Source organism: Miniopterus natalensis, chromosome 18 (assembly GCF_054644295.1).
Source record: "Miniopterus natalensis isolate mMinNat1 chromosome 18, mMinNat1.hap1, whole genome shotgun sequence".
NCBI lineage: Eukaryota > Metazoa > Chordata > Mammalia > Chiroptera > Miniopteridae > Miniopterus > Miniopterus natalensis.
Window position 1 is genome coordinate 16,811,296 of NC_142098.1, and position 26,454 is coordinate 16,837,749.

General features: G+C 48.3%; 1 protein-coding gene across 1 annotated transcript in view; it reads right to left on the reverse strand.

The window, feature by feature from the left end:
- The window catches only part of ATP2C2 (ATPase secretory pathway Ca2+ transporting 2), a 52,102-nt gene extending 32,174 nt beyond the window's left edge, over positions 1-19,928 (reverse strand). The window contains 9 exon segments of the mRNA XM_087827216.1: positions 979-1,040; positions 1,145-1,180; positions 2,301-2,390; positions 4,855-4,971; positions 6,684-6,794; positions 8,346-8,365; positions 8,583-8,604; positions 16,061-16,081; positions 19,814-19,928. Coding sequence (XP_087683342.1) covers positions 979-1,040; positions 1,145-1,180; positions 2,301-2,390; positions 4,855-4,971; positions 6,684-6,794; positions 8,346-8,365; positions 8,583-8,604; positions 16,061-16,081; positions 19,814-19,912 — 578 coding nt within the window. The 5' untranslated portion in view covers positions 19,913-19,928.
- Between the last annotated feature and the right edge of the window lie 6,526 nt (positions 19,929-26,454).

Below are 26,454 nucleotides of genomic sequence, written 5' to 3' on the forward strand. Positions count from 1 at the left end.
GACTCAGCCTCTCTCACGCCTCCACATTATGCTCTTTTTGTCTGTTTTGTTACTCACCATCTCTGCCTATGTTACACACACACACACACACACACACACACACGCCTGCTGATTCCTTGAGAGGTGGGACTCTATCTCACCAGCTCTTTCTATCCGCCAGACCTGTGGCTCAGTGGTGCCACATACACTCAAATATATGCTAAGGTTCTTTCCCAAGAATTATCCTTCAGAAAAATAGTTCCTGTATGTTGAAGTCCTTCCAAAACACCTCAGATCATGGAACACTTGCCCTGACACACGTGAAGTCCCCAGTAACCATATGTGACTAGTGATGCTGTACCGGACAGCGCAGAGTACAGGACATTCCAGAAAGTTCTGCCGCGTAGCACTGCACTAAGCAGAAATGCCCATGAGGTACTGACAGGTATTTTTGCCTTTTTCCTTTTTAAACATCTTTGGTAAGGGCTGCGTGCTGACAAGCAGCAACGTGGAAATGTCTGCGCAGGAGAGAGGCTGGAGGGCTGCTGAGCAAACACCCAGAGTTCATTCCTCATGTCGTCCCGCCCCAACCAATGTCCTGATGCCTTGGCCGGCTAAAGCCCCGCGTCTCAGCCCCGAGTCCACCCTTTGGGAGTCCCCTGAAACCTCTACGTGCTTTCTTTTGGAAAAACGCACAGTTTTGCAGTGTATGACAGGTTTCACGGGCCACCCTCTTCCTGAAGCCATTTCCATCGCCCACGGCCCCCAGGCTAGGCACCCTGATTAGATGCTAATGACAGAATGCAGGCCCAGAGAGGTCGAGCGGCACGCCCAAGGACACAGGTAATCCACTGGCAGGATGGAGACCAGGCCAGAACTGCAGCAACACATGGTTCTCCTGTTACACTACAAGGGATACAAATTTTGCCCAACTCAACCAACCACCAGCCCACTGGCTCCTCTGATGAACCAAAAAGCCCCAGGGGGTCTCTGACTTACCAGTTACATTCGGGAGGAACCAGCTTGGTCAGCTCTTCTAGAGATTTCTCCGACCTGTACTCCTGACAGGAAACACATCAAACATGCTGTTCAGAGGTGGGAATTCCACAGAGCTCCCACCATGCCCGGCTCACCCCAACCCGGCCCTCCAGAAATAAGTACACACCTGGATGAAGGCGACAGTGACCACGATCAGCACGGCCTAGGGATCAAACGGGAAGGGCATTAACACCCATCTACGCAGCTAGCGAGAGTGTCCACGGGAGGTGAGGGGAGGTCACTGTCTTTCAAAATATTCCCTTTTTTCATGCAAAATAAGTGTACTGTGCAGAAACTTAGAAAAGAGATAGGCAAAAAAAAAAAAGAAAAAATCACCCCAAATCCCACCACGAGAGGTTCACATTTTGGGGCAGCCCTCTAGATTTCTCTGCACAGACACATTTATAACATAGGGTCCTATAGTACAGACATATTCTTTTATAAATTGCCCTTTCACTCAACAACATACTGTACACACGAGTCCACATCAGAAGATGTGGATCTAACCTCAGCCTTTAAACAGAAGCAGCAAATTGCATAGCGTGGAATGATTCTGTTTTTGTATTTTAAAAGAGTGCTTGACAGATAAAAGGAAGCCAGATGACATCTATCCAAAGGTGTTCGGTGGAAGCCAGACATAAGAGGTCCCATATCGTGTGATTCCATTTATAGAAAATATCCAGAACTGGTAGATGCACAGAGACAGAAAGCAGACCCGTGGTTGTCAGGGGCCAAGGCGGGGAAATGGGCGAGTGACTGTTTAATGAGTGTGCGGCTTCCATTTAGGGCAATGAAAATGTTTTAGAACGAGATAGAGGTGGTGGTTGTGCAACATTGTGATGCACTAAATGCCACTGAATTGTTCACTTTAAAATCATTGATTTCTTATTATGTGATTTTCCACCGAAATTTAAAAAATTATTATTTTAAATAGGTGTTCAGTGGTCCTCTCTAGGTAACAGATTATAAAGTTATTCTTTGTACCGCATGCACAGGCAACTCGAGCCAATTCCATCCCAAGTCCTGGGAGGGGAACTCATTGCAACAGGGTCCCAACAGCAAAGAACAGAAGCCCCCTGGGTGTCCACCAAGGAGCAATGGCCAAATAAGCCAGGACACCTCCATAGGGAGGTGGATTTGCTCTCCTTTCTTTCTGCTGCATTTTCTACCTTTTTCTCTACAGCCAAACTCGTTTTTTCCTTGCATAAGAAATAAGCAAACACTCGGCAAACCCAAGCAGCCGGGTCTGGGGGCCGGGGCTGCTCCCCGGGGGGCGCACTCACCATGGCGATGCTGACGGCGTCCTCGTAGTTCTTCGTTAGGATGCTCACCAAGGCGGAGGCCAGCAGCAGCAGGATCAGGGGGTTCTTAAACTGAAACATTAAAGCAGGTGCCTGGGTTCTCTGGGTTTCTTACTGTGCAGCAGCATGTGTGATGCAGTTTCTTACAGACAGGATTCCAGGCTAACAACTACAGTGGGCCAAGGGCTGGGGGAGAAGGGCCATCGCCACCCATGGTTCTCCGCTTGAAATGTCCCCACTGGGTTTTCTTTGACATTGGCTTCCTGAGGGTCCCACGGCAAACAGGTGACAGACCCAGCGGGAAGAACACACCATGTGGCAGCAGTGCTGCTCTGGCCATGGGTAATCAGACCCCTCTTGGCTCGTGGACCCCCTTCTAAGTTCGCAGGCACAGGGAGACAAGCAGCAAGGGGTTTGCTGCAACCTCACTGTGCAGGGGAACTGGTCATTCATGGGAGAAACAGTAACAATAAAAACCACCAATGTCCATTAGGCGCATGTACCTGTGCTTATTCCCGCTCGATATGCGAGCAACCAGAGGCTATGAAAGAAACTGAATTTCCCAAGGATTCACGGAGGTCAGACTGTGCACTTAACTGCTACGCTCCAATCAGGGCCAACTTATAGCTATGGAACGGGGGTGGGACAACTTTTATTGAGCAACTTAGTGCGGGCAAAGCTTCTTCTTATGTAAAATTCAGAACAGTGCTTATTAGTCCTATTTTCTAGATGGGGAAAATTGGGGCTCAAGGAAGTTCAATAACTTGCTCAAAGTCCCGAGGCTGAAAAGAGGGATTTGAACCCTGACAGCCTGACTCATGACTCCAGGGCAGCATGTCTTAGGTCATGCTCAGGTAAGAATTCCTAACGGTGAGTCTCCTGAGCTAGAGAAGTAGAGCTGCCTTGTGAAGTGATGAGTTCCCCGTCACTGGAGGAGACACACAGGAGAAGCACAATGTCCAGTGCATGACAGGTGCTCAGCGGATGTGAAGAGCTAATAAGCGAGGGCAGATGGGCTCTCTATACTCATCAAGGGGGTGGGAATGAAACACAGCCATTAGGAGCCGCCTTCTAATCGTGCAAAGATTCCCACAGATGGACCCCTGAACTGAGAAGGTTAAGGTGAGTAAACATATCCCCGCCTCTTATAAAGAGATTTTATTTCTGGAAAGGCCCTGGCTGGAGGCTGGAGGAGAGCCCTTGGTGGGAGGTGTTGACAGGGCAGAGGCAGGAAGGAGGAAGGCTGGGGAACTGTGGGAGTGGGTCCTAGTGGAAGGGGCAGGCAGGGCAGAACTGAGGAGGAAAGTGTGCTCCACAGACAGTGTGTCAACCTCATTCCCTGAACTCCAAATTCCAGGAACCTCCACCGCCTCCTTCCAACACTGGGGTTCCAGGAAGCTTCTGGGCTAACCAGAGCCACCTGCACCCAGAAGACTATTTTGCTGCCAACATGGATCAATGTCAGACATCCCCAGTGCACTGAGAGCCAGCTAATGAGGCGGTGGGGACTGGAGGAGAGGGGAGGGCGGCGATGCTGCAGGAGTGCTGTGACTGCCCTTGAGCCAACCAATCAAGAAAGCTTTAAACGCTGAGCCAACAGAAGGCAGCTCCAGGCTGGATGGGGTGGGGGGTATCAGGACCGGAGAAGGGGCCCAGAAGGCCAGGGAGGGGAAACCAAGGCAATCTGAATGCCTTCAGGTATCTGGGAAGTTCTGCCTGCTAACTGGGGCTTTCTGAACTACTACTGGTGGGCGATGGGGATGTTCACTTCTAGACTGGAACCTGTAGCCGTGTCTATTTCAAATTTCTCTTTCCTCTTTCTAGTGGCTTCCAGGCATTTGATTCGTGTACTCTGCATTCAGCACCCTGCCTGCACCAACCACAACATGAACAAGTTGCAGGGGCCCTGGAGCCAGGCGCCTGGCTCACTGCCCAGCATTGCCACTTACGGCTGTGTGACCTTGGGCTGCAGTTGCCAGATAAACAACAGGACACCCAGTAAAATCTGAATTTCAGATAAACAACCCCCCCCCCCTTTTTTTTTTGTAGAAGTAGGTCCCATGCAACATTTGGGATCTACTTATGCTAAAAGATTATTTTTTGTTTATCTAAAATTCAAATTTAACAGGACATTCTGTGTCTCTATTTGCTAAGTCTGGCAACCCTACACAGCCTGGAGAAATATTTCCATGCCTTTACAGTCTCCCTTCTCATGTCAAAATGGAGATTAGGAGGGAGATAAAGTGAGCTAATGTTTACTTACTTACCCAGTTAGCATGGTGTCTACCAGGTGGAAAACCCTCTATGAATGTAACTACCATTGCTGATCATGGCCGCCTGGGTGGTTAGTGATGTAGTCGTGGCTGTCCCTCTGCTGGCTGAGAGCAGCCTGCGTGAAGGGGAGCCTCTCCTATCTCTGTAGGACAGCCACCCCACGCCCTGGGACTGGTCCAAGGCCACCCTCAGTGAACATGCAAAGAATGAAGGACTGGCCGCCCTCCCGTTACAGTTGCAGGAATGAGGCCTACGGTCCTACCTGATCAAGATACTTCTTCCACATGGGTTCCGTGTTGTCAGCGACAAACTCGTTCCAGCCGTGGACCAGCCTGCGCTGCGTCACCGAGAACTCCGACAGCCCGTTCTGCAAGTCCACCTGGAAGGACACGGTCAAGAGCAAGCTCACGGGTGGGCCAGCAAACACCGAGGGGCCCGGGCCACAGAATCCCCACGCTGGGAGCAGCCACCTGCATGATCAAAGGCTGCAAGCACATAGGGGCTAAGAGAGACCAGCTCTTTTTCAATTAGACCGCACTCCTGCCCTACAATTACAGCGGGGAAAAAACAACCCTGGGCCTAAATGTCCACAAGTGCAACTGTCGCAGGGAATTGCAGAAACACATTCTCTACTTGAAAAACACAGGCCTTGGGAATGTAAAAACGGCCAGTGTAAAAAACAGGATGGAATCTCCCCAAAATATTACAATAGAACTATCACAGGATCCAGCAATTTCACTTCTGGGTGTAGATACAGCAAAAGAGCTGGAAGTGGATCTGGGAGAGATATTTGTGCTGTGTGTTTATAGCAGCATTAGCCTTGAGAGCCCAAAGGTGGAAGCCGCAGCAGTGTGGAGTTGTTATTCAATGGGTGCAGAGGTTTGCAAGGTGAAGAGAATTCTGGAGGTTGGCTGCACAACCATGGGAATGCACTCATCACTACTGAACTTACACTTGCAAATGCTTATGATGGGAAATTTTATGTTGTGCATTTTACCACGGTTAAAAATAAAATTAAAAAAGACAACAACCAACCAACAGAAGAAAAGCCTGCTCCTAGAAAGAATACTAGCTAAAATTATTACATCGCGCACACACTGTGCCTGATACAATTTCAAGCTCTTTAGCCAAACTCACGTTGAAATAGCTCATTTGAGTCAGTAATTGTGTAAGGAAAGTTTGTTGTTCTGGTTGCAGCAAAGGTATCCTTGTTTTTAAAAAGTTGACAGGACAGCTCTCCCAGGCGGTAGAGGTGACAGGGAAAACTGAATTGATCTCTAGGTTCCTTTTAATAGAGAAAGAAAATCAAACGTATTTTCTAGATAGGGCAAAAAATATTTCCTTCCCCTCTCCTAATACTAACAAGCAGGACTTGAATTTAAACAGACTTTTAAATTATTCTCAAGGAAAGAGGAGCATGAAACACTGAGATCCAACTTCCTTGAAATTGTAGCACGTGCCCTCTTATTAGTGAATTTTTATTTGCTTTCCCCAAGTGTAGTGGGTTACGAGTGAACACACAAACACAGCATCATGTTTGCTCAGCTTTCTAGGTAAGGAAAATTAAAAACATGAAACAGGCAACATCCTTCAGCCTCCGAAGAGAGCTCCATGGAGAGGGGTGTTTTTTTGTCTTTTGTTTTTTTGTGGGATTTTTTTTTTTGTTTTTTAGTTTTGCACTGGCTTGGAATTCAAATTCACTCGAGAAACTTGTGAGAATTTAGTTTCTGGAATTAGCAACACTGTGGATGATAAAAGATGAAGGGTGTGAATAGGGGATAGCTAAGAGTTTGAGCTTTGATGTCAAAACACCCAGATTCATGGGCTACGGCTTCTCTGTGTCTCTGATCAAGAGAAACATGTAACTGAGTGCCTGGGGGCGCCCATCTCTGGGAAGGGCCGCATGAGGGTGGCTCTGTTGACATCAGTGTTGATAATATTCCACATGGGAAAGGGGACAGTTCAATGTCGACAGTATTTCTTTATAACAATGATAATAAAAATGTCTCATAGCACAGAATTCTAAAGCAGCTTTCAGGTGCATCTAAAAACTTTCCCACAACCAGCATCGAATGCAAATCCAATTCTCACGAGAAACGCTTCGGCCAAATCCTCTCTGCGGTACTTGCTCGCCTCCTTGGGTGGCAGAGCTGCCACCGTCTTCTCTTTCTCGATGGCTTTCAGCTCACATTGTTCATCAAACTGCAAAAAAAAGCAGGATCACTGTTAAGGTTAAGTTGAGGTTTTGTGCCGACGCATCTTTTTAACATATAACATACACATAGGAAGCGCACATGACTGTACAGATCACACTCTCACAGACTGATCCATAGAACCAGCCCTCAAATCAAGAAGCAGGCATTACCAGCCCCCAGGGGCTCCTGTATGCTACCGCCCCCTGAAGGCGACGGCCATCGTCATCTGTCACTATCGATTAATTTTGCCCGGGTTTGAACTTTATATAAATGGTCACATGTAACACATGCTCTTTCACATGTGGTTCCTTTCATTCAGCGTTGCTAGTGAGAGACATGCAGGACGTTGTAGGTAGCAATGGTCTGCTTATTTTTATGGCTGTATACTATTCCATTGAATAAGCATAGCGCCCCCCCTTCCCATCCATGGTTTCATTTACCCACAGTTAACCATGGTCCAAAAATATTAAATAGAAAAATCCAGAAATAAACAATTTATAAGTTTCAAATTGCTCTCTGTCCCAGGTCGTGTGATGAAATATAATGCCAGCCCACTCCATCCCACCTGGGATATAAATCAGTGTATTCACGGATTGTCCAGTGTATCCACACTGTGTATACTCCTCGCTCGTTAGTCACTTACAGCTGTCTTGGTTCTCTGATCGACTGTCACTGTATTTCAGTGCCTGCATTCAAGGAACTTCTATTTTACTTAATAATGGCCCCAAAGCATAAAAGTAGTGATGCTAGTAACTCAGATATGCCCCAAAAAACCCACCACCACCAACAAAAAAGTCATAAAGTGACTCCTTTATGTGAAAAGATATGTATGTACAGGAAAAAACAGTATTTATAGGGTTCGTACTATCCAAGGTTTTGGGCATCCCCTGGGGGTCTTGGAACACATGCCCAGCAGATAAGGGGGGACTACTGCATGTCACAATTGATCTGTTTTATTGTTGTTGGATGTTTGGGTTGTTTCCAGTTGTTGGCTAACACTGATGCATCTGTTTTTTAAGCAATCATTTAGCAATAATTATGCCTCGGATAAACTCCATTGGCTACGATACTTAAGCAATTTTATTTAACAGAATTGGAACTTGCAACGCTGACAGAGCAGGGCAACAGTTCACATGTTTAGAACCCTGAACCTTGAATTTCTGGGATTCTCAGTCAAGCATGCAGCATACTGTAGAGATTGCACCTTGAGGGCAACAGGGGGGTATCACAACCTGTTCTATGAGTCCTTTGGAACAGCCCAAGAAAAAGGGGGAGCCCAACTGAGCTCTGGGCGTCTGACGGGCCTGGGGAGAAGACATATGAAACCTGGAGGGCATGAGAGGGCATAACACAGAGGAGACCTGAGGATCATGAAAACATGAAGTGTTTTTGCAAAATTATTCTGAGTATCCCTAGGACATGATAATCATCATTTCCTTTTCTACCAGGTTGTTGGGCACCGGCCAACCTCTTCCCGCTGCCTTTAGCTGGAACAGAGGTGGCAAATTCCTCTTTTTCTTCTTGCCACACCCCCCCCCCCACGGCATCTCCCAAGCACCTCACTTGCTTAGAAATGCTCTGCTAACCACATCCGTCCCTGGGGCTGCTGCTCACTTAGGCCAGTGACCAGGAAACACAGCGGGGATTACACAGCCCATTCAACAGGCGCCTCTGTCGCTGTGAGCTTTCCCTAAGTCACGGTTACGGTCACTGCATGAGATTCCCTTTGAAGACAATCGTGCCTCACAGGATGACACAGACGTTTCTTCTGTTCTCAGAGCTGGTTCCATCGAACCAGATAAAGCGCTCCATTCCCGCTCACACCACAGACGGAGGCGTTCTGGGCTTCCAGGACCTACCCCCACGGCTGGTCTTGGTCTTGCCATTTCTTCTGGCCTTGACCACACCTGATTCACTTTTTGTACAGCATCCCGAGGGACCCTGGAAAATCTAAATCCAGTCCTCTCTCCCCCTCCCCCACCTCTCTCTTTCTCTCTCATTCTCACACACACACACACACACATATATGCTTGAAACACATGGAGGGATTACATTTGCTCTCAGGAAGGAAACCCAGCAGCCTTCAATATGGCTCCAGCAGGCCCCACCTCATGCCTGTCCCCTATGGCCTCCGTCACAGAATCCTGAACCCTGGTCTTGTTTGGGGCAGGAGCACGCCTAGCTAAAAGCCTGCTTCCTAGGCCCATGAGACACATGCTGTCCATTGGAAGAGTCCTGTGTCCCCCAGAAATGCACCCCTTCAGTGGCCCTGAAGTAGTCCTAGGCACGTTTTCGTGGCTGCCACCCACACCCTAAGGCAGGGGTTCTCAGCCAGGAGCGACCCTACCCCCAGGAGACCTTGGCAACGTCTGGAGACATGTTTGGTTATCACAACTGGGTGCTACTGGCACCTGGTGGGTAGAGGCAGACGTGCTTCCCAGCACCCCACAATGCACAGGATAGCCCCCCGCAACGAGGAATGATCTGGAACAAAAATTTCAGAAGTACTGAGGATGAGAAACTCTGCTTTTAAGATAGAGGGGCTATTCTGCCTTGACATCCCCCCCGACCAGACTCGTCAGCCTGCTCTACCCTCGGCATCCTAGCTTCCCCTTGATGTCACCTACACAGTCGCCAGCAAGTGGTTATCATGGAAATGCCTTTATCCACTCACAGCGCAGCCGCTCTTGAAGGTGGGACCAGTGTCTGGTCCTCCCAGGGCCGCTCCCCGGGCCTCTGTCAATCAGAGCTCAGGACACCATTGGGAATGCACGCCCGGTCAGTTCCGCCGGACTGAACACATGCCGTCAGTCACAAGCCTCAGTTTACCCAACTGTAATTTCCTCATCTGCAAAGTGGGCGTGGCAATGCCTACCCGGTCATGCTTTTGCAGAATCAAGTACTGTAAGTGATGCAGCCCAGACCCACTGTGACCTCCCAGTAAATGCCGGCTCTGGGCGCGCTGTGGGGACCAGACCTCCAGCACTTGGTTGGAAACACGGTGATGGTGACATTGCCTGGGTGGCTCAGCTATGTTTAGGAAACTCAAGAACAGGAAGGAGCAGAGCGCAACAAAGGGAGTGCAGAGGTTGGAATGGCACAGACCAGGGTTCAAAGCCTGCCCTGTCACTGACCAGCCCTCTAAGCAGGGATGACAGTCTGTGTATCCCGGGTAGTTTTGAAGAATTTAAAAAAAAACAAAACCCAACTCTGTAAATGTACCTCACATGTGACAGGTGTGTTCAGTAAATATTCTACAAATGCCAGCAACTAAAGAAGCAGAGGGACCCAGGGGGTGTAGTGTCCCCACTCCAGTGGAGACAGCGTCTCTCTGTGACCTTGTCTCGCTGGGGACTGATATTTCCTGCGTCTCTCTGAGAGGTTAAGGATTCCACAAAGGGGGTCTAGAAGATGCATAAATATTTGAATCTATGTGTTTTTAATAAATGCTGTAACTACAGGTAGGAAAATTGTGAATTCTGTTCTTAAAAATCCCCCTTGATTTGCATTTGACACTAATCTCAATTTCTCTATATTTTAACTTTTTAGAAAAGGTCCATTGACAACATTTTTTTAAAAAGGTGGTCTATCCATACACCGGAATATTATTCAGCCTTAAAAAGGACGGACATTCTGACACACTTTACAACATGGACATTATCTGAGTGAAACAAGCTGGTCACAAAAGGACACATACTGTATGATTCCACTTCCATGAGGTATCTAGAATAAACAAATTCATAGAGACAGAAGTAGAACGGTGGCTTCCAGGGGCTGCGGGAGGGGGCGGGCAGTTAATATATGATGGGGACAGTTTCAGTTAGAGACAATGAAAAACTTCTGGATACCAACGGTGGTGATGGTTGTGCAACAGTGTGAATGTCCTTAATGCTGAACTGTACATTTTAAAATGGTTAAGATGGTAAATGTTATATATATTTTGCCACCATTAATAAAATCCAGAACAACAACAAGGATATGAAAGAGCCCACTCCCCTGCCCTTGTGGGTGGAGACTAGCAGGAGTTCCCACCCTTCCTCAGGATTCGTGGGCTCTGAAAGCAGGGCTGTCCGGGCACTGGGAGCCAGCCAAGCGGGGGAAAGAGGCCTGTGTGGTAAAGGGGGTGGGGCGGGCCGGGCAGACCCCTTGGGCCCAGGACTGAGCTCGGAGCCTCTGTGCCCTGCCTGCATGGGGAGGACTTCTGCACAGGATGCTCACATGTGGCCCTCTCACTCCCTTAAGCACACATACTTTGTAGATGTATCAGATTTGAATCACAGCATGTTCCGTTGGTAACGAGTGGCACATCCTGATGGAGGTCAGGTGCCCTCTGGGGCACCCCTGATTCTTGCTTCCTGCCAAACCCGATTCAGAGGAAACCACCCCTCTCTTCTCTTTTGTGTCTCCTTTTTTAAAGTTCTTTTTTATTAAGATAAGATCCACATAACATAAAATTAACCATTTTAAAGAGTTCAGGGACATTAGCACATTCCCAGTGTTGTCCAACTACCACCTCTATCTAGTTCTAATGTATTTCCATCACCCCAGAAGGAGGCCACATCCCCATTATCAGTCGCTCCCCCACCCCCTAGCTCCTGACAACCACCAATCTGTTGCCCGTCTCTATGGATTTAAGTACTCTGCATATTTCATACAAATGGCATCACACGATACGTGACCTTTTGTGCCTGCTTTGTGATCCCCAAAGTATTGTTTGTCCATGGCAAACAGACCCACACTGGTGTCCCAGGGCAGGGACCTTCCTGAGCTCGGAGGAAATAGTCTGGAATGAGAACATCTTAGAGTGTTCTCACCAAGCAAAGACAGCTCGGCGCCAATATTTAACCTAGCGGAGGCTTCCAGAGGGAACGGCACAGGGCAAACATGACATCGCTGAGAGATGAGCTGGCTGAGAAAACAAGCAGGTGGCACTGGGAGTGGACCAGCCTCCCCGAGCCAGAACTGGGCTTTCCCTTCCCTTCCACCAGGCTCCAAGATCCAGTTCACTTCAAACACTGACTGCGTTAGACTCCAATGATTGCTTCCCTGCTTAACGACTGATACGAACATATATTTCTTCAACACCACCCCTTGGCTGCCTCAGTTTCCCCCTCCTGAAAGCGAGGGTTATGACAGCAGGGACTCCAAAGTTGGAGAACCACTGGGATCTCGTAAAAATATACCTGCCGTGGCCTATCCCCAGGCCAGCTGAGGAGGGGGGCCCAGCCATCAAGGTTCCTAAAAGCCCCAGGTGATTCTGAGAGGACCCCTGGCTGGGAGAGGCATTCAAAGAGCAACCCCACGGGGGTCTTAAGGGGCCACCATGTTGGAAGACAGAAAAGCCCATGGCTCACAGGCCAAGCATCAGGCAGGGAGTTCCTGGGGCTCCAGAGAGAGCCGTGGGAGTCCAAGCAGGAAGGCTCCTTCCGCTTCCCGGAGGAGGTGAGGGTAAGGCCTGGGGCAGCAGGTGTTCCCAAGTCTTTCTAGAAGTTGGACAGTAAAGGGAGGGAAATGAACAATGAATGGGCGTCCAAAACCAGCTAACAGATCGTGATGATGATAGAACAATACAGCCCCAGCTACAGCAATCAATACCAATGATTCAGCAGATATAACAGACACATCCTGCCCAGCACTTGACTTGTACAATCTCATTTAATCATCACGGCAGCCCTTTGAGGTAGCTGTGGTTTTCACCCCTGTCTACAGATGAAGAAACGGCTGAACTGGCCGACTCCCCAGCCAGCACCTCCAGTCACTGCTCTATAAAAATGCAGGAAAACTTCTTTGTGTGTTTTGTGTGTTGTGCAGATGGAAGAAAACAGAGAAACATGACTTTCTGGGTCTTCCAAGCAGAGTAGAGGGAGAGGATGGTGGGAGCAGGAGATAAGCTGAACCTGAATAGTGTTTCCAAATAACATCCACATCCTAAGCCCTGGAAGCTGTGAATATGTGACCTGACATGGCTAGAGGGACTTTGAAGATGTGACTTAGTTGAGGATCTTGAAATGGGGTGATGATCCTGATGATCCAGGTGGGCCAATATCATCACAAGGGTCCTTATTCATACGAGGGAGCGGAAGGGTCCGAGAAGGACATATATCAACAGAAGCATAAACTGGAGGGATATGGTTACTGGCCTTGAAGATAAAGGAAGGGGCCACAAGTCAAGGGATGTAGGTGGCCTTCAGAAACTGGAAAAAAGGCAAGGAAACAGGTTGTCTTCTAGAGGCTCTAGAAATAATGCAGTCCAATTAACATCTTGATTTTTAGCCCACTGAGGCCTATGTGAGACTTCTGATCTCTAGAACTGTAAGAGAATGTGTGTTGTTTTATGTGCCAAGTCTGGTTATTTGTTGCACTAGCCCAAGGAAACTGATCCACCATCAGTCCCAGGAAGGAATCCAGCACTCTGAGCACCCAGACCTCCAGTCCTCCCTCTGCCCAACTCACTGCTGCTCCACTTGCCCACCTCCAGCATTGGAAACCATCATCCTCAGCGGGAAGTGGCTGGTCTTACCCAACTCAAACCTGAGTGCCCAGCGCAGTGCTTGGCAAATAGAAGGTGTTTAAAAATGTTTGTGGGAGGGAGTGAGGGGGGGGGGAGGGAGGGAGGGAGGGAGGAAAGACGGGGCAAGTTCTGAGCTGCCTGGAAGTTCTCAATGCCTCGTGCTGGGAGCCACACAAGGACTAGAGGGAGCGGTGAGTAATAGGTATGTTGCCAAAGACAGGTGACTGTGCGCACAGCCTAAGGGGGCAGCAGTTAGAAGGCTCAGGCATGGGTTACAGAGCATGTGCTTTTTAAAAAATTTTTGATTGATTTGAAAGACATTGATTTGTTGTTTATGTATTTATTGGTTGATTCTTGTATGTGCCCTGACCAGAGACTGAACCTGCAACCTTGGCCTGTTGGGATGGTGTTCTAACCAGCTGAGCTACCTGGCCAGGGAGAGCATTTGCTTCTTAACACTACACTGTTTCTTTTGGTGGTGGCTGAGCAAATGCTCGGTGCTGCGGCACACCTCAGACGGGGGCTGAAGACAGAGGCAGCGAGAGACTCCTACTGAGCATCCTTTTGTACCTTTTTGAATCTTGAACCATAGTAAGGATTGATGATTCAAAGAGGGAAAAACCTGTCCTCATCAGGCCTGGGGGCAGAGCCAGTGCAGGAGGGGAGAGGGCTTCCTAGTAAAATGGATGCTCAGAAAATGAAAGACAGAGCAGATGAGCAGATGTTAACTCAGGAAGGTGGAGGAAAGGAAAACCCCAGGCAGGGCACAGCGTCGGCAAAGGTTGTGCCTAGAGGAGCCAGGAGGAGGCCAGCACCTGCGGAACACAGGAAACAGGAGGCTGGATCCTGGGGCAAGAGCAGCATCACAAATGAACTCAAGAAGGTCTGCCCAACACCTTTTAATGTGAGGGGGGGTGTGAACCCCTAAATGTAGCAGACTGTGGGGAGGGAGCATCACCAGGCCCACATCTCACTAATCTGGGTTCTAATTCTAGTTCCCCTGGCTACCAGCTGTGTGACCCTCAGCAAGTCCCCCGACTTCTCTGAGCCTCAGTTTTCTCCTCTGTAAAATGGGAATAAGGAGACCCATACTGAGGATTGCTGAGGCAGGGTTTCTTGAACTCCAGTCTCAGGTCAAGATGGGTTCAGAGATGTTTCCCAGTCTTTGAAATTACATCTAGGTACTGCCTGTAATCTGTGTGTGTGTGTATGTGTGTGTGTGTAATGGTGGTGTGACCCCAGGTAGCAAAGAACTACAATAGGACAAAATGAGGCATCTAGAGTACATATCTTGTTTAACAGGTGGTTAGTGCAGTCAAGGGCCAAGTAGGGAGATGGCCAAGCTAGGTGTTGGCCAGTCTCACCAGGAGCCAACAGTTGGTCTGCAAGGTGAGGACACTGCTTACACACAGAGAGGTTGTGCAATAAGTAAGTATACTGAGGAGAATGGGAGTTGCTCTTCTCACTGTTGGTGAAGGGAGTTACAAATATAGAGAGCTGGCACTGACCCGTGAAATTTATTGGATTGTAGTCTATGGTTTTACACACACACACACACACACACACACACACACACACGCCTCCTCTGAGAGGGCCCAGAAGCTGTAACACCCAATAGAGTGAGCACACCTCGCACCAGATCTGGTTCTTGATACCATTCTTCCAGTAAAAAGAGCTGAGAATCCTGGGCGAAATGGCTGATCCAGGGCTGGGGCAGGGAAAGTACCAAACGAGGCTGGAATTTTTTATTATACTAGAAAGTAGGAATGTTCTCAAAGAATGGTGGAAAAAAAAAAAGTCCAGAATTCAAGATGTCACCATGAGGGGGCTCCTGTTGCCCAAATCTGAGACCACTGGAGCACTGAAATAAAAGATAGTAACAAAATGTACATGCTTAATAAAACAGGAATCCATGACTTGACAATGATACATGAGTGAATAAATAAATGACCAAATACACAGAAGAAAGGGGCAGCTCTTCCTTACACCAGAACACCAAGTAGTAACAGGAACGAATGACAGAATAGGAAACCATCGTTTCGCAGACATTGTAAGAGTAATCAATTCGGGCAAGGATCATCAGCAGATGTTAAAACCAAAGAGTGAAAACTGTATGAGAAACAGGCTACTGACATAGTTTCAACAAGTCTCTCCAGAAAATACTTATTATAAGTACAGTGGGGAAAAGAGCAACTTTATAAAAGAGAAACCTGGCCAGTCAGAGGAGAGAAAACTCCAGCATAGAATTCAGGCAGCCCTGGGTTTGAATTCCTAGGAGAGCGGTGTGACCCTGGAAAAGTCACTGCACTCTCTAAGCCTCAGATTTCTGCAGGGATGTTTGTAAGGATTCAAAATAACGTGGTGCCTCCACAGATGTCCACTGGAACATTGCTCTAGTCATTCAAACAGGAAACCATCTAAATGCCCATCAGTAGGGGGTGGGTTAAATAAAAAGGCCTACACAGCAAGGAAACTGCTCCTGAACTATACATCCTGCAGGAATGGGGAGGGTGCAAGTGCACAGAATGATCCTATGTAGTTTTTAAAAACATACAGAGTTGGATGTGAATCATAATTACTGTGGTCAGGTGCTGCCCTAAATTCCACTCCACGATTGATCTCTGAAGTGTGTCCCATTATGACCTCATCATATGGAAGACAAAGCAGAGTCATGGCAAAGTGAGGACTGTGCTCAAGGTCTCATGGCTGGGCTGGCAAGCGGCAGAACCAGAATGTGCATCTAGGTGGCCTGGCCCACAGGCTCCAGTGCTCTTAACCACAGCCTTTCCAGAACTGCATAAAAAGGGGCCAGGACCACCCAAGCAAACAGTAATCTGATTACTGCAAACTGACTAGATGCAAACAGTACCTACCCCCCTCAACACACACACCAAGGAGGGAAGTGAGAGTAAAGTGGGGAAGTGAAGGAAAATTTCATATTGCACATTTTTCTTGTGGCTTATGAAAATAATTATGACAAGTTGAGAAAGGGAAAGGGAAAAAAGGGAAGAAAAAATATGTACAGTTCCTGGTTCATAAAAGATAGTAGATTAAAAATAACCCCAACTAATAGGAGTATAATTCAGTGACAATGTTGTTCAAATGTCAATATTGCTGGTATTTGGGGGAGGGACAATTGCATTGGTAACAATAATCACACGACATAGTGAAGAGATGAGAGTTTCTCAGTGGCTCAGAGAGAAAAACAAAGGAGCCATCATACAGCACGGGGCTGAGGCATCAGGGAGTCAACACTAAAGTGCTGAACCAGGGAGAAGTGTCCTCACATTGCTAGTGGGGCTTGACGTGAATCCAGTCTTTGTACACAGCTTGCCACAGCTGATGAGCACCAAGCATGGGAATCAAGACCAAGTGAAGGAATGTTCTTTCCACAATGCTCACCTCCTCCTCGAGTGAACCGACCTGTTCGGTTATCCACTGGCAGCCTTTCACGCTGGCTCACAGGCTGCTTGCTGGCAGCTGTGCTTAAGTACGAGGCTGCTTGTCCTGAACTAAACTAGCAAACAAATTCTTAAGATACTCAAATACCGTTTTGTACATGTAATTAGACATTCACAGCAAGAGCATTGTTAAAATCCAGTCAAAAAGAGTCTAAATAAAGACCAGAACTCAAGATTAATAAAAGTACTAACAAAAATAGGTACCTCTGGAACAGACCATGTGTCAGGTTTCTGGTTTTTATGTGAATGATCTCATTTAAGAAACTCTTCCTTCCTACCACTGTGGAAGGCAGCCCCCAATCATCTGAGCCTCCCCGTAGTCACACCCTTGTAACCCCCTCCCCCTAAGAACAGGCTAGACCATTCATCCTGGGGAAGCATCCAGAGGCAGCCCTGCGGAGAGGCCCATCGAGCCAGGCCCATCGCCTGCAAACCACCACTGGAGTGACCGTGCAAGCTGGTCCTTCCCCCTTCCACTACCCGAGTCTGTGGGAACCCAGTCTTCACCCTGCAGAGCCTCAGGAAGATGACTCAGTTCACCAACCAGGAAGGTAGGTAGCCCAGGGTGGAGCCATGGCAGTCTCAGTTAAGAGGTGAGAGCCCTGAGGGTCCAAGATACTTTTCAGAGTCCTCCTAGAAGCAGGAATTTCTGGTCCAACGTTCTCCTTACCCAACAATCAGGTCGGCAGAGAGAAGCCTTTTTCCCAGTAATTAAGGGGGTTTCTCCTACACCTTTCTTCTCATTGCAATGGAAATGCAGCCAGAATGAGGTGTCCTCGGGGGGGCCATGAGAACTGTGCTTAGTTCCAGCCTCTAACTCTGGGCCCATCCACCCTAGTCCCTGTCTCAACCACCTGTCGCCTGCCCAGTCACACTGTTCTTTATTCTCAGTCACACCCGAGACCTCTGGATCTTAAACATCTCTTGGTTTCTCTGTTGACTGTCAGCCTCCCAGGTGAACTTTGTTTTATACACAACTGTATCATTAGTGCTTGGCCCCACTGTGAGCCTTGAGGTCCCCATCTCTCAGGGTTACAATAAAACCTCTCAAACTGAAGAGACACAGCAAGTTCTCGATAATCACCACTATTATAACTGGGTGACTCGGCAAAATGGTTGGGAGATCCAGGAAGCCACATGCAACATGTGCTCATAAAAGAGTTAGGACTATTGTGGAAACAATCACTGTAGCTAACTTTGCTCCTTTTTTCAAAGTTTGTTGAGAAATAGTTCAAATTGGAGGATGTTGAGTGTGAGAGAGCAAAGGAGGTGTCCGGGCTATGAGCTGAGCTGGCAGTAAACAGGTCGCCTCACCTGGCTGGCCGCCCTCCCCATTTACCTTTACTGTAATTTCCTGGGTTTGCACAAGGCCACTTTTAGAGACAGGACACCTTGTTTCTCAGCCTGCCTTTGATGCTGGCTGCCTGGGTCACCAGTATGCCTGTCACACTACACTGCCAAGTCATCACACACCACCTACAGGGTGCAGCTGAGAACACAGGTCCACAACCAGGTGGGTGAGCCCCTGCCCCCTCCATACCTACAGACAAGATGAAGACCTATCCCACCCTTGAGGCCCTTTTTAAAACCTCTGGGGGAATGAAGTTCACTTTGGTGCAGAGATCAAATTCACCCCAGCATCTCTAATCATGTTATTTTATCCCCATACCTGGCACACCTGGATGATACCTGGGGCACCCGGACATCTCATAAAACCTGATCGTAACCAACTACACATAAGGAGTGTTGGAAAAATACCAAGCTTAACGCAAAGATCAAATGAGGGAAAGAAAAAAATAGAAAAAAGAACACAGAAGAGGTAACTGTGTTGGCAAACCAACTTCAAACTCCTTCAACAAGACACATTGCACGGCGTATAAGTAGAGAAATGGATTTTGGCAAAATAATGGGACTCTATGCCCAATCTGTGTTTCACACACACGTTGCTTCAGAGAAGTAGAGATCGCTGTGGCCTGCCACCCTAGCGCCAGAATTCACATGCAAATGCTATATTTAAAATGCGCAAATATTCAGGAATCCTACACCCAAAATGTTCTGACTCTTGTCATTCTTTGGGAGAACAGGGGATATTTTAAATCAAGATTTTCCAGATGATCTGTTTCATTGAAAAGTAAATGTAACTTTGAGGTTTCCCTTCACCAGCCAAAAGGCAGGTTTGTAGTCTCATGAGCTCCTCCAGGGGACTATTTCAAGATTTTCTTTTTCAAGGACTGATTAAGCTTAAAAGAAAGAAAACGCAATGTCCCAGAGAAGCTTCGGCAGAAATTCAGCGCCCTCTACTCTGGTATCTGGCTGTGACTTCTGCTCACACGCTAAGGAGAAAGTTGTAGGGTCACCAGTCACCACTATCACCTCTGGCTTCTCCAAGTGGAAGGGCTTTGTTGGAACAGCCATGTCATAGTTTGTCAGCTAATAACCGTCCCCCTTCCCGAGAATCCTGTTGGTTTATCCTAGAGGGTCACCTGGAGGTTGCAAAGTAAACATATAAATCTGGGTGGTTTTTTCAAAGGGCAGTTTTTTGGAGACATGGGAGGTGAAGCTGGGAGGCCTGGCTACTGTTACCTTGATTTTCACCATTAAGTAATTATTGCTAAAACATGTGCGCAACCGTTTTCTGCTGCTGCTGTTTTTCACATCACTCCCCCACCCCCCAACTCCACCCCCAATTCAAGTAGCTTTAAGTTTTTTTAAAATCCATAGAGCAGCCTAGGTGTGGAGACCCGGGAATTTCAATTCCAGCGAGGTTCAGTCCACAGCGAGGTCCTCCGCTAGCTCTGTACTTTGAGCGACGTGGTTAACGTGTTTCGCGCTCAGTTTTGCACCCGCAAAATGGGCCGCAGGCGGCGGGTTAAGCGGCGAGGGCCCGGCCCGCAGCGGAGGCGCGAGCTGGCGCGCTACGAGCACGGCTTCTCCACGGAAGCCGGGGGTGCAGGGCGGGTCGGCGGAGCGCAGCACGCGGACGGGACTTTGGGGCGGGGGGGTGCGCAGGTGCAGGGTCAGGCCCACGCCCCGCGCCCTGTTGTCCAGACTCACCAAGGGTTCCAGCTCGCCCCTCTCCAGCCGCTCGTACTGGTGGCCCGCGCCCGAGAAGCCGAGTTTCTGCAGGAACTTGGAGAAGCGTGTCTGGGCCATGGTGCGCGGGCGGGGGGCCCCTCGCCCGGCCTCGCGTCCCGCCGGCGGCCACCCCTGCGCGAGTGTCGCGATCCCAGGCGAGGCTGGGGCTGCCTGCGCGCGCCCAGGTGACCGGGGAGCCGCCTACCTGCCCGCCGCAGGTGAGGCCCCGCCCCCAGGTGAGGCCCCGCCCCCGGGGCGGGGCTGCGCGCCCGCACCCGACCCCACCCCGCCACGCGAGCTCTGGAGACTTTCTGGAGAGCCCTGGCCTAGGGAGGCCCGGGAGCTGCAGCTGCGCCCTAGAACCCGGGCTGTTTCCCAAACCTGCCAGATCATGAGAGTCACCTGAAGCCCGGGACGGGGAGGAAGGGAGCGAGTACACGCTTGTTCAAAATGCAGATTCCCAGGCCCCTTCTTGCCCTGAGTCCTTGGGTCTGGAGTGGGCCGGAAAGCTGGACTTTAACAAGCGCCCAGGTGATTCATCTGGGGAGCCTTGTGGTTAACCCCAGGCGCTGGGCGCACGGTGGTCAGGCGCTGAGTCAGGCTCCGACCGCTGCTGTGGCCCCTGCACGGGCCACGTGGCCTCTCTGAGCGGGGGCTCCCTAGTCTGTAAGGGAAGAAGGCCAAGACCTCACCTCCAGGGAGGGCCTTGGGAGTGAAACCCAGGAGTGGGAGGGGAGTCTGAGGCCCCCACAGCCTCAGTGCTCTGCGTGATCTCGGGTGATCTCTGAGCCTTTTACTCTCATCTGCAGAATGGGTTTCTGCACTTGCCTACCGTGGGACCTCAGGCAGGTTTCTTAAATTTTCAGAGCCTTAGTTTACTGATCTGTAAAATGGTCACCATGATAGTGCCTCCTTCACGGTAAAAATGGAAAGGATGTAATGGACATTGTTGCATAGGAAGGGCACAGGGCAAGGGCAGGGCTTGGCACGGGGTATGTTGGTGGTATTAGCATCATCAGAGGGAAGTTGCTGGGCTCAAAGGTCTCCCAAAGTATGCGAGCGAATGTGTAGCGCAGATGGCACACAGCACCCAAGGGCATGTATAGAAAAATGTAAGGGATTTGGCTTCATATGGGACTAAAATCCATAACAAAGGCTCACTACTTAGTAGGGAGGTGGCTTTGGGGAGGGCTGTGCCTCTCATCTGTGCCTCAATTTTCTCATCTATAGAGTGGGGTTACTTAAGGACTATAGGACATGGCATGTGTGTTTGCCCATTAAATTAAATTGTGCTGCCTCTTTTGAGCAAATATTTGCCACCTGCCTCAACTGCAGGGAGTGGCCGCCTCAGCCCCATTCAACTTGATGGGAAGTTCTGGTGGCCCTTCTTGTTTATCCTGCCTCTTCCCCCTTTACAGAAACAAAGGAGCCTAACAGGATTGCGCCATCCGGGTCCACCAATTTCAACAAAGACCCAAGAATAATGGAAAAGGCAAAACTCTGGTGTGAGTTAGTCCAGATTTGAATCTCAGGCCTGTTCTTTTCAGATGTGTGACCTTAAGCAACTTTCTTCACCTGTCTCCACCTCAGTTTACTCATCCACAAGATGGGGATGACACTGCCTACCTGGTCACGATCCCAGGAGAAAACAGGTGGCACCCTCAAATTGAATGTTTTGGGGAGAGTTTGATAAACAGACTATTTACAAAGGTGTGGGCGGGGTGTAGAGAAACCAGAGTGATTCTGCAATTTCCCAAGATTAGCAAGAGTGAAAAAATGCTATCACCCAGGGCCTGGAAGAAAAGAGAAGAAATCAGTTACTTGGAGGAGGTATCTGTGTGGAGCTGAGAACTTAGTATGGGAAATGGCTCTGAAAGGAAGCCATGGATGCAGCCTCCTGGCCCACAAACCCAAAGAAGAAGGGAGGAGAGTGGGGAGTGGGTCTGCAGGAGCAAAGGGGAGATATGCGGAACTGACCTCACAGCCCTGTGTATACGGATCTGAGCAAATGTTTGTATAGGTAGAGCAGTTAGTAGTACCTGACATTAGCAGGCTCTTGGGAAATTCCATTATTAATATAAAAGAATACATGGGAACTTAGCTTAGTTATTTCTCAGGTTCTTTCCAACTGAATTCTGTTATTTTAAGGTAGTGTTGGATCCAGGGAAGAAAAATGCCTTGTTGGCATAGAACTTCATGCTTCCCCAAGGGTGTTTAATTGGGTATCATTTCTTCAGGTGGTGCAACGCATCCAGGGAGTGATGTGTTGGTCAAGTGCCTTTCTCTTGAAAGCCCAGCCTCTTGGATCCAATCCCTGTGGCCTCTGCTCCACCTCAGAGATGCCAAGGCTGGAATTCATGGATCAGGCTTGAGAACACCCAGGTTATTCAGGAGGAAAACTCGGGGTAGTGGGTATTGTGAAACACCTGGCCCTGTTGGAGACACAAATGGAGTAGACTACAAAGTAGTTAAAGAGATAAGCTATGCGACTGGAAGCAGCTGAATGGGTACCCTTAGGCTTGAGTTTATTTGATTTTTGTTTTTGTCGCACTGTGATCAGGAAATGTAGCCTGCACCCATCTACTACTAAATTTTCTTAGTTTATTGAGACTTTGTGTCGGGTTTGTACGCAACATTTTGTAAGTGTTCAATGGCACTAGAAAAGATGGTATATTCTTTTTAAAAAAATATATTTTTGTTGATGTTTAGAGAGAGGGAGAGGGAGAGGGAGAGAAAGAAACATCAACATGAGAGCAAGACATCAGTTGGCTGCCTCCTGGACGCCCCCTACCGGGGATCGAGCCGCAACCCGGGCACGTGCCCTGAGTGCAAATTGGACTGGCGACCTTTCAGCACGCAGGATGATGCCCAGCCAACCGAGCCACACTGGCCGGGGCTAGTTGGTATATTCTTCGTAAGGGTATTGGTAAGCTGTGCTCTTTTGTAAATTAGTTCTACAGCTAATTATTCTTAATTTTTAGTTATGTTTATGTCCTTTTTGGACTACTTGCTCTGACGCAGGAAGCTAATGATTTAACACTTCCCAATCTAATTGCTTTCCTGTCCATATTTTTCTTTGCATGTCTGAATTTTTGCCTTTTGTATTATGCTGCATTGTTGGTTAGTGCATATGATTTACCTGTTTGCTATAACTCTTATAACTGTTTAAGGCCATCTGCATCTCGTTAAAACGTATTCCTTAAATTCTACTTTGTAGAGTTAATGTCGCCACTGTTTCTTCCCTATGGCTTAATTCTGTGTGATCTCTACTTGAGCTTCTTTTCGGCTGTCTTGCTTATAATGGGGAAGTGTATTGTGTCAACATTGTTACAGTCGTTGCCATTAGACTGACTTCAGTCATCCTCACTCCTATGCTTTTTGAGGTATTTGATACTACTGACTGTCATCTTTTACTTTGATTTCAGGATAAACATTCTGCCGAAAATTCTACCAGGAACTGTCTGAAAGCATTTCAGAAACAGAGGGAAATATTTATAGCATCTCTTTGGATTTCCTCTTGCAGATGGAAAGGAATTTTGTTTGTGATTTTCTTCTTTCTTTTTCTAACTTTTGCTCCTTTTTATATATATATATATATATATTTTTAAATATATCTTTATTGATTTCAGACAGAGGAAAGCAGAGGGAGAGAGAGAGAGAGACAGAAACATCAATGATGAGAGAGTCATTGATTGAGCTCACAACCGAGGCATGTGCCCTGACCGGGAATCGAACCCCGATGGCCTGGATCCTAGGTCGACGCTCAACTGCTGAGCCGCGCCCGGCCGGGCATATATTCTTAGCAACTTAATCTAACCACTCAAATTATGATTTTTTGAGTCTTTTTGTTGTGTGTTCTCCACTTTCCCCCCAGAATTACACCCTACTATTTACATTTGTTTTCAACATCCTTTTTAAGCTCCCATGGTCAGCACCACTGACTTCAAGATATTTTCCTTCAAGAGTCTTTTTCCTGCCTTTAAACTGCAGAATTCCAGAGTCTGTGCCCAACGGGTCCATTCATACAGGACAGTTTGCTGGGAAACTCTCCGAGTTTTGCAGCTCAGAGTGATCCTGGAGCCACGACCAGCACTGAATGTCAAGGGCGGGACTCAGTCAAAAGCAGCCTTTCTTGAATATCTGCTCTGGGCACCTTGAGCAATGAGGTCGTGCTCTCCAACTCCCATTCACTCTCTACAGGAAAATGGTGTCATTTCCCTTCCCATAAATCATCTCCCAACAGTACACCCTGTTGGGAAGCCTGGATGTAATCCCAACGCACCTGAAATTTATTTGGTAATAAACCTCACTCACAAATTATAAGGTTGGTATTTGAAGGCACCCTTTTAAGAAGGGGTATAGTATGCAAGGGGCATATTTTGCACACATGTATATTTTTAAAATTTTAGGACTTAGTATGAAGTTATGTCTCTTTATATAAACCCTCGATTCTGTTTGTTTTTTAAGTGGCTGTGCTCACAGCCAATAATATAATCACTTCATAGATGAAAAATTGCAGTTTAGGGAGGTAAGCCGCTTGCATTCACTCAGCAAATATTTTAAAGCACCTGCTATGCGGCATTGGAGATAGACCCCTGAACACAACAGATTTTATTCTGCACTTTTGTATCTTATCTCCTAGTGGGTGCCACAGGCTGCAAACAAGTCAATGTGTAATGCAGTGCCGGGCAGTGAAGGTAGTGGGTTGAGCAATGGCCCCCCTAAAAGCATATGCTCATGTCCTAATCCCCAGAAACTGGGAGTGTAACCTTATTTGGAAAAACAATCTTTGACAGTATAATTATGTTAAGGATCTTGAGATGATCATCATCTTAGATTAACTGGGTGGGCCCTAAATGCAATGACTGGTGTCCTTATCAGAGACAGAAGAGGAGAGAGACACACATAGGGAGAAGATGGAGGCAGAGGTTAAAGTGATGAGGCCACCAGGAGCTGGGAGAAGTAAGGAAGGGTCTTCCCCTAGAGTCTTCGGAGGGAGCATGGCCCTGCTGACACCTTGATTTCAGATCTTTGGCCTCCAGAACTGTGAGAGAATAGATTTAAGCTAACCGGTGTGTGGTCACTGTTGCTACAGCCCCAGGACACCAGTAGAGTGAGCGATGCTGTGAGGAAACGTAAATAAGGACTGGAGAGTGAGTGGGGCTTCTGTAGCTAGAGCAGTCAGGAGAGGTGGCATTTGAGTGGAGACCTGAGTGAACCTTGTGGATATCTGGGGGGACAGTATTCCAAGCAGAGACAAGGGAAAGAGCCAAGGCCCTTAGCTTGTGTCACCACAGTGAAACCGATTTATGGGCAACAATTCATACATTTGCACCAAAACTGTGTTCACACACACACACACATGGCCTGTTCCAGGCACTATTCATGTCATACTCTCTTTGTCACTCCTGTCAAAGTGATGCATTCAATGATGGGGAATCATTGGCTGAGCACTTCCTATAGCTGGGGGCATTTCTGGGCTTCTAAGAGGCTTAATTCCACCAGGAGAGACGGGGCCCAGCCCTGCGGAACATGGTACCAGGTGCCAAGTGAATGTGCCTTGGGACTTGCTGAATCCCAGGAGGTGAGCTCCTAGCACAGATGCCACCACCTCCTTCTTGCACTGCAGCAGGCATCGGGGGTGACATTTCCCTGCTGGCTGGGACAGGCCTGGGAATCCTCCTTATCATACTTTAAGTAGATACCAACAATTGTTCGAAGCTGGTACCTGAATAAACCTGTTTTACCAAAAGGTTTCAGGAGAGGAAGAAATGACTCGGCGTGTGGGGAAGTTATGGAACCTTCTAGAAAGTGGTATGGCTGAAGGAGAAGATCTCCATGTGTAAAGTCCATAACTTACAGGAGAATTTACTCCTGGTGTCGTATATTCTGTGGGTTTTGACAAATGCCCGAGGCCATGTTTCCACCGTTACCTTGCTACACAGAAGAGTTTCACTGCCCTAAAAATGCCCTGCATCACTCCCGCATCCCAAACCCTGGCAGCTGCTGATCCTTTCACTGTCGCTATAGTTTTGCCTTTTCCAGACTCTCTTTCGAAATCTACTCTTATTTTAAACATTCAAAAGCATCCAGACCTGTTGCCCATGGTCAAGAGAATTCCAGTCCCAAGCAAAGAGGCCCAAGGTTTTCCATATTTAAACTCTCCAGCCTGTGCTCCCCGCGGTCCCTGGGAGCTGCCCAACCACGGAGTTTGGCTGGGATGGTCCCACTTTTAGCACTCAAAGTCCTGGCATCCTGGAAAACCTCTCAGTCCAGTACGATTTTGAGATGCCACCCGCTTGCTACTCCCTTTTCCTCGTGTTAAAGTCCAGACCCCAGGCCCCTGATTCCCTCCCCACCTCCTTCCTCTTCCAGCCAAACCAAACCCCTTCACTTCCCAAAAGCCCTTGGTGCAAGCTCTGTCCCCTCCCCTTTGCTTGAGCTGTTCCCTCTGCCTGCATTGCTCCCCAGGGTCCCCTGGTCCAAACTCTTTCCCTGATAACTCCTGCATACCCTTCAGGTTTTATCTGAATTGCCCCTTCTCTTGAGAGGCCCCTGCTGATCCTTGGACCAAGTGAGATGTCCTGCAAAGGGATCCCTACCATCCCTGTGGTTTCCAC